Source organism: Apaloderma vittatum, unplaced genomic scaffold (genome assembly GCF_000703405.1).
Source record: "Apaloderma vittatum isolate BGI_N311 unplaced genomic scaffold, ASM70340v1 scaffold4543, whole genome shotgun sequence".
In the NCBI taxonomy this organism is placed as follows: Eukaryota; Metazoa; Chordata; class Aves; order Trogoniformes; family Trogonidae; genus Apaloderma; species Apaloderma vittatum.
Genome location: NW_009706262.1, coordinates 6,216 through 27,795, shown reverse-complemented (window position 1 = coordinate 27,795; position 21,580 = coordinate 6,216). Strand labels below are relative to the sequence as shown.

The window sequence follows — 21,580 nt, the reverse complement described above, 5'->3', positions numbered from 1 at the left end:
CTGCCGGGCAACCCAGTGTGCTTCATGGGGCCAATGTCTGTCCCCTGTTCCCTGCTGCTTCCAGTTACTGCTTCTTCCCCAGTACTCATTTTCAGGCTCTCTAGGCTGGAACCATTAGTTTCATCCTGTTGGCAGTGAGGGCCTGGACCTGAGCCTGATCACACCTCATCTGGTGTGATCTCTTGGGCTTTCCTGTAGGGCTTCTGTGTGTTTTCTGATATGTTGTTTCCTGCAGGATAACGAGCGCTGGGAGACGAATCGCATCAAGTTAGATATTGGGAAGAATTTCCATACTGAAAGGGCTGTCGGCCGTTGGCACAGGCTGCCCAGGGAGGGGGCCGAGTCACCGTCCCTGGAGGGGTTTAAGAGACAGTAGATGTTGCGTTGGGGGACGTGGATTAGTGGGTTGATAGGGCTGGGACAAAGGCTGGACTCGATGACCTTCTAGGTCTCTTCCAGCTGCAACTATTCTGTGATTCTGTGAAAATAGAAGCTGGAAAACGCTGGGCACATTAGCAAGAACATTCTGTCCAACTTGTGAACCCTATGACTACTCATTTGGCAATTATCCATAGGCTTTAAAATGTGACTAATTAGCCAGGCCATACAGTGGATAAAGGGTTTTTTGTAATGCTAAGAGTCGAGTTTCCCTTCAGAGCCACAAGAGAAAACCACAACATGAGGCAGATGCTGAGCTCTCTACAGAACCTAGAAAGCGAAACAACTCATTGCTTTCTTGTATGTTAGGTTTTTGGAGTTCACTTAGGAAGTTTGATACTTTTGGAAGAAAGGAATTGCAGGGACAGAATGTCCAGTGCCTTGTAAAGCATGCAAGTAAAGCTATGAAGAAAACGGGAATATTACTAGGTACACAGAGAAACACATGATGCACAATGGCTACACTACATGCATATATATTACTGCAGAAATTACAGAGGAAAGACTAATTCAGTTCTTTCGGTTTCAATTTTACAAAACCGACTGGACTAAAATATACCTCTTATGGTATTACCTGTAATGCAAGAGGGATTGTCATATGGATCAATACATCCTTCTAGATGCTGAACAACATAATGAAATTAAAAGAATAAAATATAAATAACCTTCACTAGACAAATAAATATGGCTTAATTTTATCTTACACTTAAGACTTCTGAAGGGTTCTCTGCACTGGGAGAGAAAATGTTCTGATTATGGGGGAGTATCTTCTTCCTGTCAATGATTTATACAGATAGTTTGAAATACTGACTATAAACTGCCTGCTAAAGAGGCTTTAATGCTACACTGCCATTTATTCCTTCCTTGTTTTTATATTGCTGTGGAGAGCATTAGCTATGTGTGGCTCAGACTAGACCCAGCCCAGCTGAGGAAAAAGCTAATTCCACGCACCCACAGACTGTTGTTGTGTAAATCACACAAATACAAAAAAAGACGGGTAGTTTTTTTATCATTATTTAAACTAGTTATGCAAGCAAAAGCTTTGGACAAGTTTCATGCACCTGGACACAATTAGAGAAATATAAATGTCTGGTAAACAGCTCACTCCGAACAACTGAAATATTTGGCATCAGCTTTAATGTGGGTGGAGGAGAGCGCTGAATCAACCTACAAAACCAAACCCTGAAGGAAAGCCTCCATTATCTATCTCAAATTTTGCTTGTATGTATTCAGTGCACTATGCAGTACATAGGTAAAAGAAATGTTTACTCTAGTAACTGGATAGTTTTGATACAATTTTTTTTCTAAGCTTTAATTACACACATCACTCATGAGAGAAAACAGGAGGAATAGAGAGTATTGCTAAACTGACCCATCCTGCTTTTGTTCCTTGCAGAATAAAACCTTCATTGCATTCATGTCATCTTTGAGAGACACTATTAGATCCATCTCAGTGGGACATAAAAACCACATGCAGAAGCTGGTTGGTTTTCCTTCTCATCTGAAACTCCCAGAATTAGAGAATACTCGATGGCTTACAATTTTTTAAATCGTAGAATTGACCAGCTTTATGAAAATGAATTAGCAAATATGAATTATACAAAGGAGTGAGTATACACTCCCAGCTAGGACCCAGCTGTTATACATAAAATATATTTGCATTACTGGTAACTTGAAATACCAATGTCTGTTCTAATTTCAAGACAGTGTTCACATTTATATCTGCATATTTTATACAGTAATACTGATGGAATTTTTGAAGAGTACTTATACTGCAATGATCGAGACCAGTCTTGCAAATGGCCTGCTTAGGCAATTAGCAGCAGTAAAGTCAAGAGACTAGCCAGACAACTTAATTTTCAAAATCAGTACTCAGTTTCTAGAAGGCAGAGAATATAATCCATTTTTTCTAAAAAATCCCATCAATACTGATTTTTCAGCTGCATAAAAAGATGCCAAATAGCCTATTGCCACTTACTTTCAGAAAGAGCTGGACAGGACCAGCTCACTAAAATCAACAAGTAGATTCACATGGTCAAATGGAAAGTTACACTTCTTGGAATCCACTGTGTAGACCAGCCTCTAACGATAAGACTCATCTGGGAAACTATAACCATAAAAAACTATCAGTAGATCCCAGCTATCAGCAAACACCCCTGAGTAGATAAGTGGCCGGCACCTAGCTCAGCGCTGCAGGGATTGTGAGAGGGTAACAAAAAAAGAATTCAGCGTATACCCAGGGAATACCACACAGGTATAGAGAAGTGACGTGGGGCTGGGGAGACGATTTGAGGAATACTGGGTCCAGCTCTGGTATCTGCACTTAAAGAGACAGTGAAAAATTGAACCAGTGTATAGAAAATAGCTCCAGTGTATAGAAAATAGGAGAGAAACTGTTATGCAGAACAGAGATTGAAAGCCTGAAAAAGAATTGATGTTCCATGGACCACAGTACATGCAAGTCAGACTAGATACGTAGAACAGTGCATCCTGAACTCAAGCTAAATGTAAACCCTTCCTCAGAAACACAAATTTGTATTTAATGTTTTAAACATAATTTTTTCAGTTGGTTCATAAAGTTCAAGGGGCAACCTGGAATCTAAAAGTCACTGAAATATATCATGGAACTTGAAAAAACGAAACGGAAATAGCACAGATATGGAAAGAGGGTCAGATGAAAACCATACATGTACACACGTCTCACATAAGGAAAGAAACAAATAGAATGGAGGAGAGAAAAAAAATATAATCAAGCCTTAAGCTATATACAAATATCTAGACTTTTCTGGCCACAAAGGAAAGCTCTTGCAGCAGCACTGCAGAAAATTATTTATGGACTCTTGAAAAAAAAAGAAAAAAAGACAGAGGCTAAGAAAACAGGAGGAGAAACAGAGATATATGGGACTTCTTTTCTTTAATTTTGCAGGAGGGATTGCAGTCTGATACACTAAACCAAATCCAACTAGTGCTGTGAAAGCATTCAAAAATTTTTAAAGATCTGACATAACTACTCAAACAGGTTTTCATTCAGAAGCTAAAAGACAGAAGTGATTTAAAACTGTGCCCAGAATCAGCATGTAGTCAGAGTGCTTTTTAATTTCCTACATGGATCACTTTACTCCCCAAATATCACAAGGAGTTGTACTGACATTTTTAATTGCCGTTCTCAGACGCTGGGGGAAAAAAAAAAAAAAAAGAAAAAAAGAGGAGGAAGAAGCCCAAAACAAAACTACACATTTCCTTTTGTTCCCTCATTTCCCTTCGTAATCCTTCACTTAGAGCATTGCCCTGTTAAGTGCATTTCTCGTGTGAAACAGGTTGTGTACAGAGGACCAGCAAATGGCTCTGAACAGTCAGACCCCCAGTTCCAAGAATCTAGATTTGTTTCTGTTTAGTAAACAGTGTCTGGGGTCTGCAGGGGTAGAAACACTGAGACATCTGTTTTTTGAAATGGAAAAATGAAGCGTGAGGAAATAATGAAGTACAGACTTTCCTAATAGCTGTGAGCAGTGGGACATTCCAGCATCATTAACTCTTTCATTAACCTGCTGGTTCACTCCTACAGACGTTCTCTTGTGTGCAACTCAAAGCCATTTTATTTGTTGGCCTACTTGTTTCAAAAGTTTGCTGTTCAGCAGTTGTAAGATTCAACGGGAGGTTTCATACAATAATAAAGACACCAAACAAGCAAACAATTGTACGCACAGATTGGAAAAGGAGGCAGCTAAAACCACTGACTATTGAGCTTAATGAAACTTGCCATGCTATTATCAACCAGGAAAGACTTCGGTGACTTGTCTGAGGCTAATTAAATCAAAACCCTGGTGAGTAAAAAGGGGAAGAAAGAGTCTCTAATTACAGCTGAATACAATACAGCCTCATCTGGCATCTTGATTCTGAAGCAACTTACTTTAAAAATCGGGTACTAAAGTAAACCAAGCTGCTTTTGCTAGGCTTCAGAAAGTATATTTTTATTCTATCTCCTGGCACTAGATTAACTGTTGGATATATTCCTTTTAAAAGTACTAAAGCTTTAGCAACAGATGACATCCCAAGGGCAGCTATTGTTCTATTAACTCTCTAAGAAGGGAGGAGCAGCAAAGTTTGTTATTAACACTGCCATTGCTGCAAACACTGCTGCTTCTGCAGGCGAGCGGAGCAATACAGACACTCTGTGCTTCAATCAGGATTCAGCAAAAGTGGGACTTCTTACCCACACAAGGTTTTTTTTCTGCTCAGAGCATTTCATGAGCAACTGACATTCATGAGCAACTGACAGAAGTGTTTCTAAAGCAGATCTTCTATTGGCAGTACAAAACAGTGTTAAAAATCGGAAAGGAATATATGAAGTCAAACAAAACCTGGCAGATCCTCACCCACTAAAACAGTAGATACAACAAAACTCGTGACATGGAAAGATCCCTATTCAAGATACAATTGTGTTGAGTGTGGAAAGTCAAGAAGCATATAGGATAAGCAGCAAAAAACTGCATAAAGCTACTACTGTGCTTAACAGTTCAGTAGACACACTAACTACTGCAAGTGAAAAGGTGCTGTATGTAACAAAAAAACCCAAAGCACCGAAGTATGCTATGACATATACTCAGAAGAAACTAATCGTGTTCTAGTAATAAAGTTAATCGGTTGAATGCAAGTTATCAGTCTACCAAACCACCTATTTCCAGCTGCAAAGGGGATGCCAGACATGAAAGCAGTATTTCTGTCTCTACAATTCTGCCTGAAGAACTGAAAGCTTTAAGGTTTGACTTTGCTTCAAGTTACTCACATCAGCTTTCTCCTCTAGGAGGAATAATCCTGTTTATATCAGCTGGTTGGTGAGCTAAATATTTTGACACAGGTCAGAAACACTAGGTAGTTCTGCAATGATTTGGCATTAAATTGAAAATACACATGAGCATTCATGCATGAAAAGTTAGTTAAAAATAATACTGAAAAAGCAGCAAAAACTAGAGCTTTAGAATTAAACACTCCTACAATTTGCCTATGATAGAAAAGTCTACAAGCACTGGGAGATTTCACACAGCACCTGCTGTAGCGCACATGAGGAAAAGTCAGGCAAATATGATCTAAAACCAGAAACAACCTTATAATTTTTTATGCCTTTCCTATAAACGATCCTTTGCCTTTTTGTTTTAGAACATGAGCATCCAATTGTGCAAAATCAGAAAAACACTGCTTCAACAATGCATCAGGTAGTAATACTGTGCCATGCAAACAAACACTTTTAAGCCAGCACAACCACTATTTTAAGCCAGCCTAACCACTATTTAAAAAAACCCTAAATTTTGAAAGTATCAAATACTTTGGACGTCATTAAGAACACAGTGCAGAAGCTGAATTATGACGAGGGCCTTCCTCCGCAGCCATACTGCTGCTTGCTTTCTTTCCCTTTGGCCCTACATCTTTCTGGTTCCTGACCGCACAGTTTGAGTTTCACTCTGAGATGCAACATCTTTTGCACAAAAGCAAGAAACCTAGAAGCAGAAGAATTGGGTTTGAATATACTCAGAATTTAGGCTTAATTTCTTGGATGAAAACATTCACTGTTCCGCAAAAGCTGTGTCCTTCTGGACCCTCGCTAGCTATTTGTGGTAGGTAGGCATTTAGATCCCACTGAAGCACAGGTACTTTGGTTTCATCCTTCACTGTGCTCCTGTAATTGTTGCATTTTATTTACATTGCCAACAGTTCCAGATGTTTTATGGTAAGTGACTACTGTGCATGCAAACTAAATCAATCTATGGTCAAACCTTTACATAAGGCAACTCCAAAAGACAGTATCCGCTTGGGGCTGAGAACTGCTGAGCACTGAACAAACAAAATATAAAATGGGACATTAAACAGGATATAATGGAAAAGTGATAATAGCCAAGATAAAGATTTGACACAAGCTTGGTGAATTTCAAAACTTCAAAGACTTGGGAAAGAATAGAGACCCCAGTAAGACAATATGTAATCTGCTCCAGAGAGGAGCCAAATTCACATATAATCTCCAATTCACAAATTACACATCTGATTCATCTTTCAAGAACTAAAATTTTACCTCCTAACACACACCGGAAACCATCCCCACGATAACCTGCCTTACACTGGCAGCTGAAGGACCCAGGAGTGTTGTAGCAGAAAGCATCTGGATGACAGTGGCCTTGCTGACATTCATCTACATCTGTAAAAGAAAAGATCAATCTCAGGTAACTGTTCCTCCTGATGGACAAATCAGAGCAATGAATTAAAGTGCAAACTTGCCCTATTACTTTCAGGCTGTTGTTTTAGTATATCTGATTAGAATTTTAGACATGTGGAAGAATATCTGTACAGAAATGCAAAGGAAAAAAAAAGCATTGGTTCTCAGCAAATGCCTGCACTCTGCTATTCCGACAGGTAACTAGCACTGTTAACTTGCGCAGTATTTTAGAAATACATGCCCATGTTTCTCAAGGAAAGGTCTTAACACACAAGAGAAGTAGGATTTTGCTAGCAAGATTTCCAGCATGCAGTTAGATAATGCTGCTCCCTCACTGCACTCCAAGAGACATGAAACAGAATAAAAACTTTTTACAGTCTGAGCATCATCTGTCACCACCTTAGTAATAGAAACTAGTACAGCATAAAAAACAAACCCATGGAGCGCAAACAGTTCCAAGCTAGTGAAGATCTAGCCTGACAACTGCAACCACTGCAGTTTTTGCATGTACCTCATCTTGGACCTTTTGTAGCTCAACTATTGAGAGTCAATTCAAAAGTGAGAGGAGGAAAGGACAAAAGTTTAACGTAATACCTGCCCAAGGGATTCAAACTACAAGACTTCCTACTTTAAATCACAGGTAACTATAGACATTGCAATCACTGGCCCAATTGTGCAACAGAGTATAAAAACCCCACAACAAATGGTGTTACCCACCCTCACAGGCACGCCCATCTCCAGAGAAGCCAGGGAGGCATGTGCAGATGTAGGCAGACCCACCGGTGTACACACACTGAGCACGCTGAGGAATGTCACAATTGTGTGTGCCTGTCTGGCAATGGTTTACCTCATATTCAACAGCTGCAGGTTAGGTATACAAGAGAGAAGATGAAAATTTGAATTATTCTTCACAAAGTCTGAAGCTCATAATTACATTTATCAGGAGAGAAGAGCTGCGAAAGCATACAGAAGAGAAAGGGAACAAGGAAACAGGTTTTTAGGTTGCGGGTTGGGATTTTTTTTGCCAAGATCTCTCCTTTCATAGGTGTTAAATCTTCTGAATGTTTTTACAAGGAATTGATTGTCCTCAGGACCTCATAAATGTTTGTTAATATAGAAGAGTGCAGGAAAGCTACCACAGTGAGAGATCTTAATATCCATGACAGTTTCATTTATAAAAAGGAGTCCTGGATGAAGAAATGTAAGGCATCTCACAGAGGTACCTCACATGTTAGCTAAGCGGCCAGTTCACTGCACTGGGAATTATGAGATAGCCTGCTACGCTAACCCAGTACTGACCCAGGCTGTCATCACTTGGCAACAGACAGGAGCTGTGACTCACTCAACAGAAGGTAAACATATTTGTCAACTATTGGAGAGATTTTTGACCAACTGTGGAAGCTGGGATCAGTCCTGCAGCTTTTTGTAGCTTCCTCATTGTTGACAGCAATGACTCTGAAGGCATCCCACTGCTTTACACACAAATTATTTCAGGTAGTCACTGGAGCCCAGCATTCACTTACCTGTTATGTCAAAAGAGAGGAAAGGATACCACGGTATTTGAAGTAGGAAGGTGGAAAAAACACTACAAAAATTTGAGGGCCAAAAATATATGACTTTGCAGTGTGTACATCTAGGAGAAGACTTCCAGCTGCTGTAGCCGAGATCCACTGAGGCTGTCTTTACACAGTTCTTACAAGGAGTTGACAAGAGGCCAAGACTAAACTCTACAATACCCCTTTCATCACAGCACACAGATGGAAGCTAGCACAGTATTGGCATCAGAGCCAGACCTGAAAACAGTTTTTTTTTCCATTTCTCTGGAGGAGACTGCATCATTGTTCAAATCATTTATATGTGGTTTATGAAGTAAATCATAGATTACAAAATAGTCAGAGTGGAATTATAAATGCATAAAATTCGGAATTAGACCTCAATGGGAGTCCCCAAGTCTTCCTACTCCTCAGCCTATAAATGGGAGAACAGGCTTTATTTACAACTCTCTTCTAGAGCTATGCAGCAAGTCACACAACTGGCGTGAAAAAAGCTGCAGTTCCAGAAAAGCTGAATCATTGATATTTGCATATAAATGACAATTTAAAAAAAATCAGCTTAATGTTCTCAAGGGTAAAGCATATTTTTTCTTCCTATATGGAAAATTCACTTTCAATACAGAACCCACATGGTCACCTTGCAATCCTGCCAGCTATCAAATGGAATTTCTACAACTTCAGTGAAAAACAGAGCAAACAGGAAAAAAAAATATCCCTTGCTAAGACAAGGTTAGTCTAGGAAGTACAGATTAACTCAGGCTTCTTCCAGGAAAAAAAGTTTTTAAATTAAATAAAAATTACTAAGTGGATGACAGCTACTGAATTTGAAGTTTTAATGTTCACTATCAAACTAGCTAGATTTCCTCCAGGTCTCAAAGATTTTAACAGTGAAATGATCTGTAGTTATTACTCCTTTTCAGCACAATTAACTATCACTTCAGAATAAGTCTGCAATAGCCAACACACACCAGTTTAGAACTGTGCAATACCTTAAATGAATCTGCAACTAAAATCTAATGTTAAATCTAATTCTGGATTAGATAAAAGAAAGAAACAAAACCCCAAAAAGCAGAAGTGTAGCACTACAAAAAAATGCAGAAAACCCCCTACTTCATCTTGAAAGCAAGATGCTATGAAATATCAACAAATTGATAACCGTTCGCGTAAATTTTTCTTCTTTTACAAATTGTAATTTTACTTCCATGTGAAATCTACAGCTAAATGATGGTCCAGAAGGACAGAGGCATTCAGTAATCTTTTCCACTTTCTATTCAGAATCATTCTGAATAGGGAAAGTACTTTAGGCACCTTCTTTGGTTACCTATTGGATTGAAATCACTAATTGCAGCATGAACTCCCAAATTCAACTCGTGTTAGAAGTCAGTGCAGATCCCTGAAGCTCTGTTTTCTGTCTCTCTGAGAGTGAATCACAGCCCAAAGGCTGGCGGGCAGTGCTTTTAAGAAAGCACTTTTTAACTTTTCAGAAAAGTGAAACTCACCAACACAAGTCCGCCCATCTGCTGCAAACTGGTATCCTTCAACACACTCACAGCGATAGGTTCCTGGCTGGTTATTGCAGACTGCATTGCTGCCACAAAGAGCTGGTTGCTCTGAACATTCATCCACATCTACAATATTATAAGGATTCTGGTTATTACAAAGATGCATTTAACACTGAAGCCAGAAAAACAAACTGTGCAAATGCTGAATAATATGCAAGCACATTTAAACCACATATCGGACAGAAAATATCTCTAAAGAGATGTTACTAACCTGAAAATAAGTTTTCAGGGAACTCTCAGCTAATCTGCATCAAAAAGATCCTGAAGGGATTCTATGAGAGAGTAATAAGGGGAAGGGATACAACAACAGAGAGGAAGGAGGAACCACAGAGAAAGAAAATGCAGCCTCCAAGGGCATCAGAGGCAGTGATAACTTCTGGGGGAGCAACAACTTTAGGACAGATTTCCCCTTTCATTATCCATACGTATCTCTAATCCACTGCTGCCCAACTCAGAGCACCAGAGGACTGAGAGGTACAGTGTGATGCTGCTGTTCTCATTTGCAAGTTGTTTTAACAGTTGGAGTTGTGGGGGAAGGCTGTGTTTTTTCTTTAAAAACCAAACAACCCCATAACTCAGTTAACTAACAGGAATAATACATATTTCATTAAAACACATTTTCATCTCTTGAAACCAAGTATTTGTGCTGTGATTTGATAATAAAACGCCAAATACATTAAGAATACAGAACTGGACAGAGTTGAGAAGTAAAAGTCTGCTTGAAAAGAAAGGATTTTCAAAGCAGATCCTGAAAAAGACAATTTAAATGGGTTCCACACACCTGTGCTCTCTACACATGTGCATATGCCATTCTTCATCTCCTTCAAGAACTTTATACTTAGTTGACTCATCACAGTAAATTTCTCACAGCTTTCTCTTTATGAAAAGATAGACTGAGTAGGAAAGATGCTTTGCAAGCTAGCAAAACATACCCAAGTTTGACCATTTGAAAAAGTCAAACTTCCTTACTTGGATCACTGAGATATGTCAGCTACCTCAGCTTCCCTCTAATCTTTCTTTCCCCAAACCAGGCTTTCAGGACAGTTCCTTCTGCTGGGATGGCTAGTCCTGAGGGTCAGTACATTCCAGGCAGAACAAATTCTACTTTAGCTATCAATATGCAATGAAAATTTTCTGATACCATAACAAACGCTTCCATCTCCACGGAAGCCAATTGAACATTCACAGAAGAAACGATTCCCAGTTCCTGGACGACATATCGCATTGGTGTCACAATTATGGGTACCGGTGTAGCAAGGATTCCGGTTAATATCAGCAGAACCATCTGACAAGAAAGAGAGACTGTATTTAGCCATGATGACTCTATTCAACTAAGAGCAGTCATCTAAGACCCAAAAGGAGATGGCTTATAGCGCACACAAAACAAGGAAAGAAAATATTTTTTGCTCCAGAAAGAAAAGGACTTGCAGGCGATATGCAGGACACGAATCTCAGACATGGCAATAGTGCCTATACTCCTTGTTACTTGTGCAAAGGACTGCTGAGTTAAAGAGAAGACACAAAAACCTCTCTAAAGAGCAAGACTGATGTGCATCTTCCAGCCACGGATAGTAGACCCAAAATGCGATTCTTAACATTTTGGTTTTTTCATTTTAATTAGTAGAACTCCATCTTTGTAACAAACAAAAGCAAGCACAATCTTTTCTTGTACTCATCTGGTATACATTTTCAAATTGCTCCTTTTCTTTTTTCTGATTTTAGTGTAAACAGACAAACTTGGACAACTCATCCAAGAAAATACACTTCATAGGCTGCCTATCTTCCAAAGATAAAATGCTGTGTTTCAGGATAAATTATAGAAACTGGCTGTTTCAATGGCAAATCTTGCTCCCCTCTTTTATCCTTTGCTCTCACAATATCAAATAAAAAAAAATAATTGAGGAACTATAAATTAGGTAAAGATAAATGACACACTCCACGTATCTGAGCAGCAATAGATTCAAGCTGGTGTGCTGAGAGTATTTCAAGGAATTAGACACAAACTCCACTGAATTTCAAGACGACACAATCACTTAAATATTCTTCCTCAAGTGAAAATACAAACTTTCAACAGTCCCATTTCTCTTCTTAATCGACAGACTCAGACTTCTACTGACTTGATGCAACAAATCAATAACGCCTTAATTTAAACCAGCTACAGCAGGCTAAAAAAAGCCGGCTCTTAATTACTCACAAAATTCATACATACCACTGATTGGACCAATGGAATTACTTGTAGCGTATCGCAGAATCTGCTCATCTCGGTTATAGAGGACAAACACACTGTCCACTGAGAGCTGCTGAGTAGCAGAAGCAGCATGGTGAGAGTCATCATGAATGCATTCATCAAACGAGATGGTCTGTCGCCACTGATAAGCGCCTGTGTACGTGGAAGCCACCCCATCCCTTTCTGGCTCTGTCACTGTGTACTCCCTGGTGGAGGATGAAGTGATCACTGCAACAAGGCAACAAACACACTGATCAGAAAAGAGCACAAAAATACTTGGGGCAAATGCTGTCTCTAGATCTGAGATACAGCCTGAGTACTGTAAATAAAAATTCCAAAAGCAAGAAGCTATCAAAGTGGACATATTTCCATGCAAAGGAATAAGCACTCAACTAGGCTTACTCTGTTCTCACTTACCACAGCCTTGAGGAATCAGGCATATAATTCATCCTGACATATTTTAAAAGATTAACTTTACTTTATGAATTACCAGGTAAAGAAAGGAAAATTCAACTCCAGAAACTCACATGTTTCTTTAGATGATGGATCTACAAGCCAGGAAGTACAAGAACCACCTCAACAGCACCAAACTACACCCACATTTAGTTGTCATCTACTGATCTTGGATCTTGACAGAGTCCTGAAGAAGATGCGTGTCTGAGAGCTCTTGTATGCTTCATGACAGTTTTCTATATTGTGAAAAACTGTGACCAAAACTCTTCAAAGCAGATCTGGGTTTGTGAATCCTTCCACCAACAGAAAGCTCCTCAGAACTCCACTACTCTTCATTTGGACACCAGAACACACCTGTATCAATCCACTTGCAACAGCTGGCAAAATCTGGATTTCTGCTAAGTAACGGTCTATTCGATATGCCATAGGACAGTAGAAGAATAACCGTCTGAGTACTAGTAAATCAAATCCAGCCTGAAGGATACCTCCTCCCAGCCCCTGACCTTTTCTCCATGGGGAGCACTTCAGCCAAGTCAGCAGGCATTTCACAGAGCATACACTGCCCAAAAAAATCTCTTCCAAAACTCTGAAGCTGTTCAGCACAAAGCAGAAATTTCTTGCTGCCTCCAGCTCCTCCTCCTCACAGTCCATAATGACCAGCAAAGCAGCAGGAGGCGTTAATCACTGACTACCAAAGCCAGACATTAGTGGATATAATGCAACTACACTATCTTCAGCTACCCCCAGCAATGAAAGTGTGCCCATGGAGCGAAGTGTGCTCTCTCCAGTATTCATGTGCACCTGGGAGAGCTGCAGGCTGCTTTCTCTACTGCTTTTTGGCAGCTGGGCTGCCTGGCCAGCAGCAACACTCCAATCTCACTTTGGTTTGGCTGTGTTGAAACACTCATAATTTTATCCAGGAAGAGTAGAGCAAAAGAAGGGAGATTCCCCTATAAATCATGAAACAAAAAATGGCTCTCTTACCAAGACCCTGAGAGGGAGAGGAGAGAAGTACTGAAGAGACAATGGAGGAAACTGGTAACAGAACTAAGAGGCTCCTAATTTTCTGGTCAACTGCTCAAATTCACCTCAAATACTGACAAATGCTTGGTACTAACACAAGGCACAGTCATTGCAATGACGTGTCATCACATGACATATACTGGTAAATTAACTGGTTTGCACAGTCTCACCAGACAAGACCAAAGGCCACTTGATGATATAACCCCAAAGGTGTACACCAGTACAGCTGCTGCTGAAGAGCTGGGGACCCTACAAAAAGTTTTCCAACTTGTACAACTGCCATCAGCAGTGTAAAAATAAGGCCAACGAAAAGGAAAGTTGAAAGTATTTCGCAAACATCAGTTCAAAGAAAGTTAAACTCACACTTTTTTTTTTTTAAAAAAAAAAAAAAAGATTAGAAATACTCGCATTGTCCCACTCAAAATCCATCTTCTTTTGGGCCCTGTTCCTAAGAGGCAAAAAGCAGCTGTCTAGAAATCAAAGGGTCCTCAGTACTATCACTAAGGGAGTAAAACAGCATTTTTCAGATTGTCTTACTCTCTCCTCTGAGAACTGTGCACTTATGATTTCCTTCTTCGGAAACCTTACCAGAACTAGAAGTGTGGTAGAGTTCAGTGTATGGTTCTATTTGGACTGATGCACCAGATGGAATCTCAGGGATTCTGCCTTCCATTTCTGTGCTGATGGTAAGATGACCATGCTCATCAATTCCACTGAATTTCTGCTTTATAACCAGCTTCTCATTGTTGCCAAGAAAAGTTACTTCAGTTTGTCGTGTAAACTCGCCACCTAAGGAAACAGCATTAGTTAAACCTCACGTTTCCGAATCCTTCTATACAAAGTATGGCTTCCAGTAGATAAAAATATAAATTACTATCTTCTGCAAGCTTTGATGCAGCATATTGCTAAATGTTTTGAGTTTCCATTAAAATAATTTTCAGAGGTATTACTGATAATATCCTTGGATAATGCAAGGAAACTATCTTTCTTTAAGCACTGAACATGCTAAATTGCAAGTAAGCCTGAAGAAGCAGAGGGGTTTTGATACAATTTTTTTAAAAAAGTTCCAATAAAGTTAATAGTAAGCCTTATCCTACCAGTTAAAATAGCAAAGGAGTTGTACATTTCAGAGAAGAACTTCACTAGGAATACAGTGAGTTTAAAAAAAAAAATAAAAAAATAATCCAGTACATCTGTTTTCAAATCAAAACCAAGTGAAATGTATGTTGTAAATTCCAGAACTTCAAATGCACCAAATTCAACAGAATCCCCAAACAAAAAGTTATGTTCAACTAATTCATAGCACAGGGCTGTAAAGGTTAACTTTCTAAAAAGAAACACATGTTCTTCTTGAATAGACTGGATCTACCGCTTGAATTCATGTGCAACCAGATCTGGCCTCTAACTCATGAAAAGCTTTAACTGTGAACTGGGGTTTCCCTCAAACAAATTAACAGAACCGTTTGCTTCTCACGTAGGAATTGCTTCTGTTAAGAATTTCAGACCTTCATGAGGTCAGATTTTCAATTCTCTTTTGCTACATTGGTACAATCGGGCAATTAACACATTAGATTTCTTTTTCAGCATCTCTGTACATTCCAGCACCAAAAATCAAATCCTTTTTAATAATCTCTTTCTTGCATAGGAACTGGCCAAGCCACTCTTCCTTCTAACAAACTTACATACTTGTGCACAGAGGTAAATTAAAAAGTCCAATATCTATATACTGTAAACAAGAAAAATGGCAAGAAGTTTGATTACAAAGCAATCCATTTGCAGCTTTGAATAAACATGTTTTCAACCTACATTGCTCCTAAATACTCGTTTCTTTTCTCCCAATACAAAGCACAGCACAAGTTTCAAACATTATTTTAATTTGGAAGTTACCAGTAATGCTGAATCCATTTTTATATCCTTGCTGTTCCACAGCAAACATCCATCCTATGACACCTCCAATAGAGGCAAGAGGCAGTAAAGAATACCCCAGAGTTTCTGGGATTTTGCTGATGGCAGTGTAGGCTCGCCCTTGGTTCATCACTACATAGGAGTGGAGATCGGTGTTTTCAAACACAACTGGAACAGGGTTATTTCCTACAAATATTCTTCCTTTGACCTTCCCGTTGACTCTCTGAGGAGAACCTGGCAAATCAATACAATGCATCAGAACAAAATGACATCTCTCACATGCTCTCTAAGGAATGCGTTCAGAGTATTCAATACATTCAAAGATATTAGTGTGGAAATAAATGGCAAACAGCTGCTCACAGAATTCAGCTAACAGGGAACTGCCTACAAACAGTGTGTTAATTTGCTTATGCACATACATACATACAGAGTGTGTTGCCATTATACAGATGACTAAGTGGCCAAAATTGCCTGAAAAGATGCCCTTTATCCTAGTTAGTAATTTTGACTGCGAGGATAAGCCCATAAACAGACTAAGTTGTTAGAGTTCCCCTGACAGTAAGCAGCATACGGAAACTTCTTTTAAGGATCGCACTGCATATCAATACCTACTGAACACAAATTTGTTCATTCCCTACGAGAAGACTAACATCATTAGGTGTTAGATTAATTGACCTATTATTCTAACCTATTTTATTTATTGATTCAAAACTATTAACTGTTTTAAGACTGTCTGTGTTTTACAGAAGTAGCTGCTCTAGATTGCTGGTTTTCTTCTTTATAGGATTTCCTACATGCAGATTCAAATTCCATTATCATCAGATCCTTGTTTTCTTTCTCTGTAAACTTCAATTCTATGACCTGAAAGCTAAGTAGTAGGTTTGGCTTTCCTGCCTCATAAAACACAAAGTCAGCTATTTTAGTTGTTGAAATGCATCTATACCCTGAGTCAAGTCACTATAAGGATTACAAGTGTATACATAAGAAATTCCTTTATGGATTTTACACAGGAACAAAGTTTAAATGGGTATCTAAAGAAAATCTGGCAGATTAGCCCTTTAGTAAAAAGCTTAAAGAGTCAGACAAAGAGGAGCCATGCTCTTTAGTGTGATGATCAAAGTTAATTTGTTCATCCCTCTGAACTGCCCATTTCTGCACTAGGGACTAAATCAGATTATAACACATTGGAACTTCATGACTAATGGTAGCAATAAACATTGGATATTACATTATCTATTAAACGATGTCAGTTATGTAAGAGTTTATTTTTTCTAGAAAGTCCTGTTAAAATATATAATGCATATAATTGGCCGCTTGAAATAATTTGCTTCATTCAAAAAACCCCACACCATTTTAGAAATTACAGCTCACTTCTTAAAATACTTTTCAATACATATCAGGCATAAGTCTTTCAAGAAGTGTTTAACTATGTCTTTTTTAGTATTGAAAACTAGTAGTCTCATTCAAGAATGCCATGTGCAATTACTGGTATGTACCCAATTTTTTAAAAAGTTACCTTCTGCTACACATTGTCTGCCATTTCCTTTGTAGCCAGCAATACAACTGCAACAAAATCCATTGGGATAATCTGTGCAAATGGCATGAACAGAGCACTGGTGGCGATTGTTTGCGCAGGTCTGTTGGACATCTGTGTGGTAGCGAAACACTGTAGAAAATAAGACCAGACACTAATATCTCATGTAATCACTATGGTATTCACATATCCCTGGTATAGTTTACAAATCTCTCTAGACTAAGTGATTATTTTTCGTTATTTTCTCTTTAAGGAAAACAAACAATTGCAATTGGTTTTTGTTAACCTTAAAGTATGAAAGGAACAGTCGACTTCACAGAAAACACTGCGCTTCAGATGTCAGAAAACTGTTTAATTCTATTGACTTCAGCAGACCTGTATTAATACCAGTCAGTTAAAGTGTCTTGGCAAAACTAAATACACAATATAATTTTAACCTGTCCTTGTTTCCAAAGCAAAAAGAAGCCTTTCCAACCTCAGACTGAAACATATCAGTACAGTACCCAGGACTGTGCACTCACTCATGCACCCTGTAATCCTAATTGTTCTACTCTGTTTTTTCAGAGAGACAGCAATTCTCACCTCTGCTTCAAGAAACAATTAATAACTGGGCAGTTGTTCACACTGTTTTGAATTTTCTACAAACACTTCCTCAGAAGTTAGGATAATCCCACCCTTGTAAAACTTAAGGCCATGAAAACCTTGTCAATCATTTTTACAATAGTTGCTATTCCTGACCTTGTTATAACACCTGTATTCAGCAAAACATCCACGAAAGGAAATAAACCAGGTCTCAGAAGAACTGATAATAAAATCCTTACCAGGAACAGCCACTTAATGAAACTATTAAAGTTAAGATTGTACCTTTAACAGTCCTGGGCAAAAGAGGAAACCAGGTGCAACTAAGAACGCACTAGTTTTAGGAATACGGTTATCCTCGTAGGAAGCTTTCCTTAGGAGAGATTCAGGCTCCACGGCCACACCGCACATGGGTTCTCCTGTGAGTTTGACTGGGGCACTAGCTTACCAGACTGGCAAGATCTGAACTTGGATGTCACCTCAGATTAACTACCTCAACAAACAACACAAACTTAGGAAATTAGTCCAGATTTTCAGATATGAAGGTAGTGAGAAGGAAATAGATTATTCCTTTAGCAGTCCAGTTTCTTGCACACCTCCCTGTTCTTGGCAGACTATCCATCTTAGAAGTACTCAAGCTGTACAGAAGACCTTACCTATACCAGTTTCATCAAACTCTTCCACATCTATCACTTGGGGCTGCTGTGGTGGGAATTGTTGGACCTGGAACTGCCGAGGTGGAGCTTTTGCTGTCGGGAAATCTTGATGACTGTAATAAGACTCAGTCGAAGGTGTTCCTGTTACATCCTGGTATGAAGTCAGCAAGTCTTCTACAGCTAGCTGAGGAACGCTATATGTAACATGGTGCTGATCCTCTTCTGCACTGTCTGTGCTACTGGTGACATACTGCTGTCTTATTTCAGTGGAGCCATAGTCTGATATAAATGGTTTTGAAGTCATCTCCTGGTCTTGTTCACTGGACTCCAAGCTCTCCAAAACGTTGCTGATCTTGGCAGGCACAACACTGTCAGATGAGCTACCAATGTTGAACACCCAGACACCTTGTTTCCCAGCATTGCTGCTTCTATCAAAGAGAAGCATATGCCAAATCAAAATGACCGAGCACCAGCTGCATGGTATTTCTCACCTATGCAAAATGTTATCCTTCACTAAGAAACAGCAAGACAAAACTGGCAAATTATCTTATCTACACGTACAGTTTATTCAGCTATAAAACACCCCCAACACCGGATAGCATTTTTTCTCCACACCCAGAGCTCTCTTCTTGAGAATTTCTAGCCTTCCAGTCTCCAAAGGGATAGGAAGAGAAAGATATTTGGGTTACAAAGATCTTGCTACCACTGACTAGAACCTTGTAATTCATTCCCTTTCCTTCTTCACTTTTTCTTTTGAATAAAGACAGTGAAGGATAGCCTAGGAAGAGTTAAAGACTTAAGTGGTCCTGTATTTAAAAGGGCTTTGTATCCAGCAGCTCCTACCAGTGACAATGGAACTGCGGACTTGTGACAAATCAGACCAAAGTCCTCATATTCCTCAAGAGGGTGGATATTTATTAGTGGCAGGCTTTGTGATTTCTCACGCAGTGGCTAATGGGATTTTATTATTTGTCATTAACTTATGTTACAAATAACAAAAATATGGAATCTGATGGTTTCTTGACGGGTTTAAACCATCCAAAAAATCATACTTGTGCAGGTTTCTAATGCTGTCTTCATCATCAGCAATGATGTTGTAGGATCCTGGCTTCTCCCAGAAGTAGTAGTTTGTAGAGGCTTGACTAAAGCCAACCATGGCAGGAATCTTTCCATCATCATTCTTGGAATATGTACTATAAAACTGCAAACCGTCTTCTGGATAAAGGAAAATAGCATAGGAACTGGAGTCAGAAGAGGCTAAAATGGCCTGAAAAGTGTTTCTCTGTGGAAAAAAAAATAGCATACATTACCTAATAGAAAAATAGCCAACATAAACAACAGAATAACGTTTTTTAAAACACAAAGTAAAAATCAGAATTTCCATCACACATATCATGTACTTCCTAGAAGTCAATATTATGCAAGCTTATGTTTTGCTATGGCATTTTTAGCTTTAGCATGAATAAACATTAAAAAGAAAGCATTATCGAAGGTTAAGTTAAATCTCTTTGGAAATAGCCAGAGATGCTGCCTAAACATAACAATTCCAAGTTCTGTAACACGGATAGAATGCTGTCACCTCCTTAAAATAGAGTGATGTGCTAGACTAAATAGAATTCTCTAAACTGAATATGGAAAGAAGAGTTCAAGTTTCACGTTGTCACAAGTGTCTTTTTCCCATATGAACACTCCTACATACTGTAGGAACCACTGAGACAGTACCTCAGACACCAGTTATTCATTGCTATCAGAGTGTGGAATCATTAACACAAACACAGTGTTTGTGCCTAACTTGGCACATGAAATCAATTTTTGACAAAATAAGATTTGCAAAGCTGTGGTAACGTTCTCAGCTTTATACATTGTGAGCAGGCTTATCAGCTAAGATAACTACGTAAAGTAACATATCTTTGCAGCATAGTACCTAATACGGTTTAAAAAAGGAAATTAGTTTGCAACTAATGAAAGAAATAACTTCTAACTGCTTCTTCATTTAATGTTAGCTACAAAGCACGACCTTTTTGTGAATGTGGTGTCATGTGCCCAAAAGCAATTCACCATTTGAAGTTTCTATTAGTCAATATACCTATCGATGTCAAAATAATTTCAGAGTCTGTTGAAAAAGGCAAGCCAATTGGGTTATATTGCACAGATAGAGGGCAGGATAGCCTACTATTTCAGCTATTAACACTTCACACTTAACATTCAAAGTAACAGTTGTCAGAATACAAAGAAATCAGTGATGTAGATTCAAGCATTTTCTTCTGAATTAATAAAATACTACAAAATAAAAATCAAGTAAAAGTTCTGGAAACTTCTATTTTGCTATACATTCTTAACTGTACACGATTAATTTAAATACAAAGGAATTCAAGTCTTCGAAACCACAGCTTATGGTGTTACACTTCAGCAGAACATGTGCCCAACATGTCTTAAAGCTCACCTTTCCTTCTAAAGCCTGATCTTCTCCTGACGCCTGGTAAGGAGCCACAAGCTTCCATGTAACAATGACAACACTGCTGGGATCAAAAGTAGTCTCAGGAAAACCTCTTTTGATATAGTTTGACGCAAGCTGCAAGACATCTGAGGATGAATCTTCTCTGTAATAAACACTTCCACGTCCATCTGTTGTGTCCAAGTCTGCCATAAAAGGAGCAATAGCTCCAAAACTGACTGGGAATTGACCAAGATATTTTTCTTCACTTGAAGGCTCATTCACTGCAATAATCCCATTAGTGGCAACCTAAGAAAAAGGTGAAAATTGTAAGATAGATACTGTTCACATGGCTGTATTCCACACCCATGTGCCCTAGATCACAGTATTTTCATTACATTTCTAAAACAAATTGGGTAAAAAGTCAGTCTTGTATTTGTAAAGTAGATGAATTTTTTCAAGGTGGTGGTTTTTTTTTTTTTTGTATCCAGTATCAGGAGTCCTGGGATTCCAGCTGTCTAGAACCAGAGGTCTACTTTACAGACAGATCAACATTTTTCCCCTATATAAAGACTTCAGCTATTTAAATTTCAGACTCTTACTGCCTCTTCTAACAAAGCTATACATAATCCCTACATTCTACAAGTTTCCAAGTCTTTCTCAGACCAAGACCTAATGCGACCTCTCTGCAAATCTGTCAAGAATTGTGCAGAGACCTTTCCAGATGACCAAAAGTTCTTCTCGCTTTTAGCTGCTAGACTCCTGACGAGCAATTTTAGAACTGCATGACTGGAGACTTAAGAATGCAGTATTTGCAACTGTAACTTTTTCAGTTACCCAGTGAGCTAGATTCTTCTAGTATAAAGCAGAGCAGACTACAGACAAGCTGTATCAAAGTCATAGCATAAGTAAGTCCTGGGAATCTGGACTTACTTCCACCATAAAGGCAGAGGAGGATACTTTAATCTGGGCAGTTTAGAAACCTGCTCATTCCTAAACAAGTCTGATGTC

At 38.9% G+C, this 21,580-nt stretch overlaps 1 protein-coding gene across 1 annotated transcript in view; it reads right to left on the bottom strand.

The window, feature by feature from the left end:
- NID1 (nidogen 1) overlaps positions 1–20,878 on the bottom strand; it is a gene marked incomplete at its 5' end in the record, with an annotated part of 34,056 nt that extends 13,178 nt beyond the window's left edge. The window contains 11 exons of the mRNA XM_009865706.1: positions 6,503–6,625; positions 7,361–7,504; positions 9,696–9,824; positions 10,900–11,043; positions 11,968–12,213; positions 14,050–14,250; positions 15,349–15,600; positions 16,883–17,032; positions 18,136–18,563; positions 19,188–19,417; positions 20,579–20,878. Coding sequence (XP_009864008.1) covers positions 6,503–6,625; positions 7,361–7,504; positions 9,696–9,824; positions 10,900–11,043; positions 11,968–12,213; positions 14,050–14,250; positions 15,349–15,600; positions 16,883–17,032; positions 18,136–18,563; positions 19,188–19,417; positions 20,579–20,878 — 2,347 coding nt within the window. The remainder of the gene's footprint in view (positions 1–6,502; positions 6,626–7,360; positions 7,505–9,695; positions 9,825–10,899; positions 11,044–11,967; positions 12,214–14,049; positions 14,251–15,348; positions 15,601–16,882; positions 17,033–18,135; positions 18,564–19,187; positions 19,418–20,578) is intronic.
- Positions 20,879–21,580: the final 702 nt, after the last annotated feature.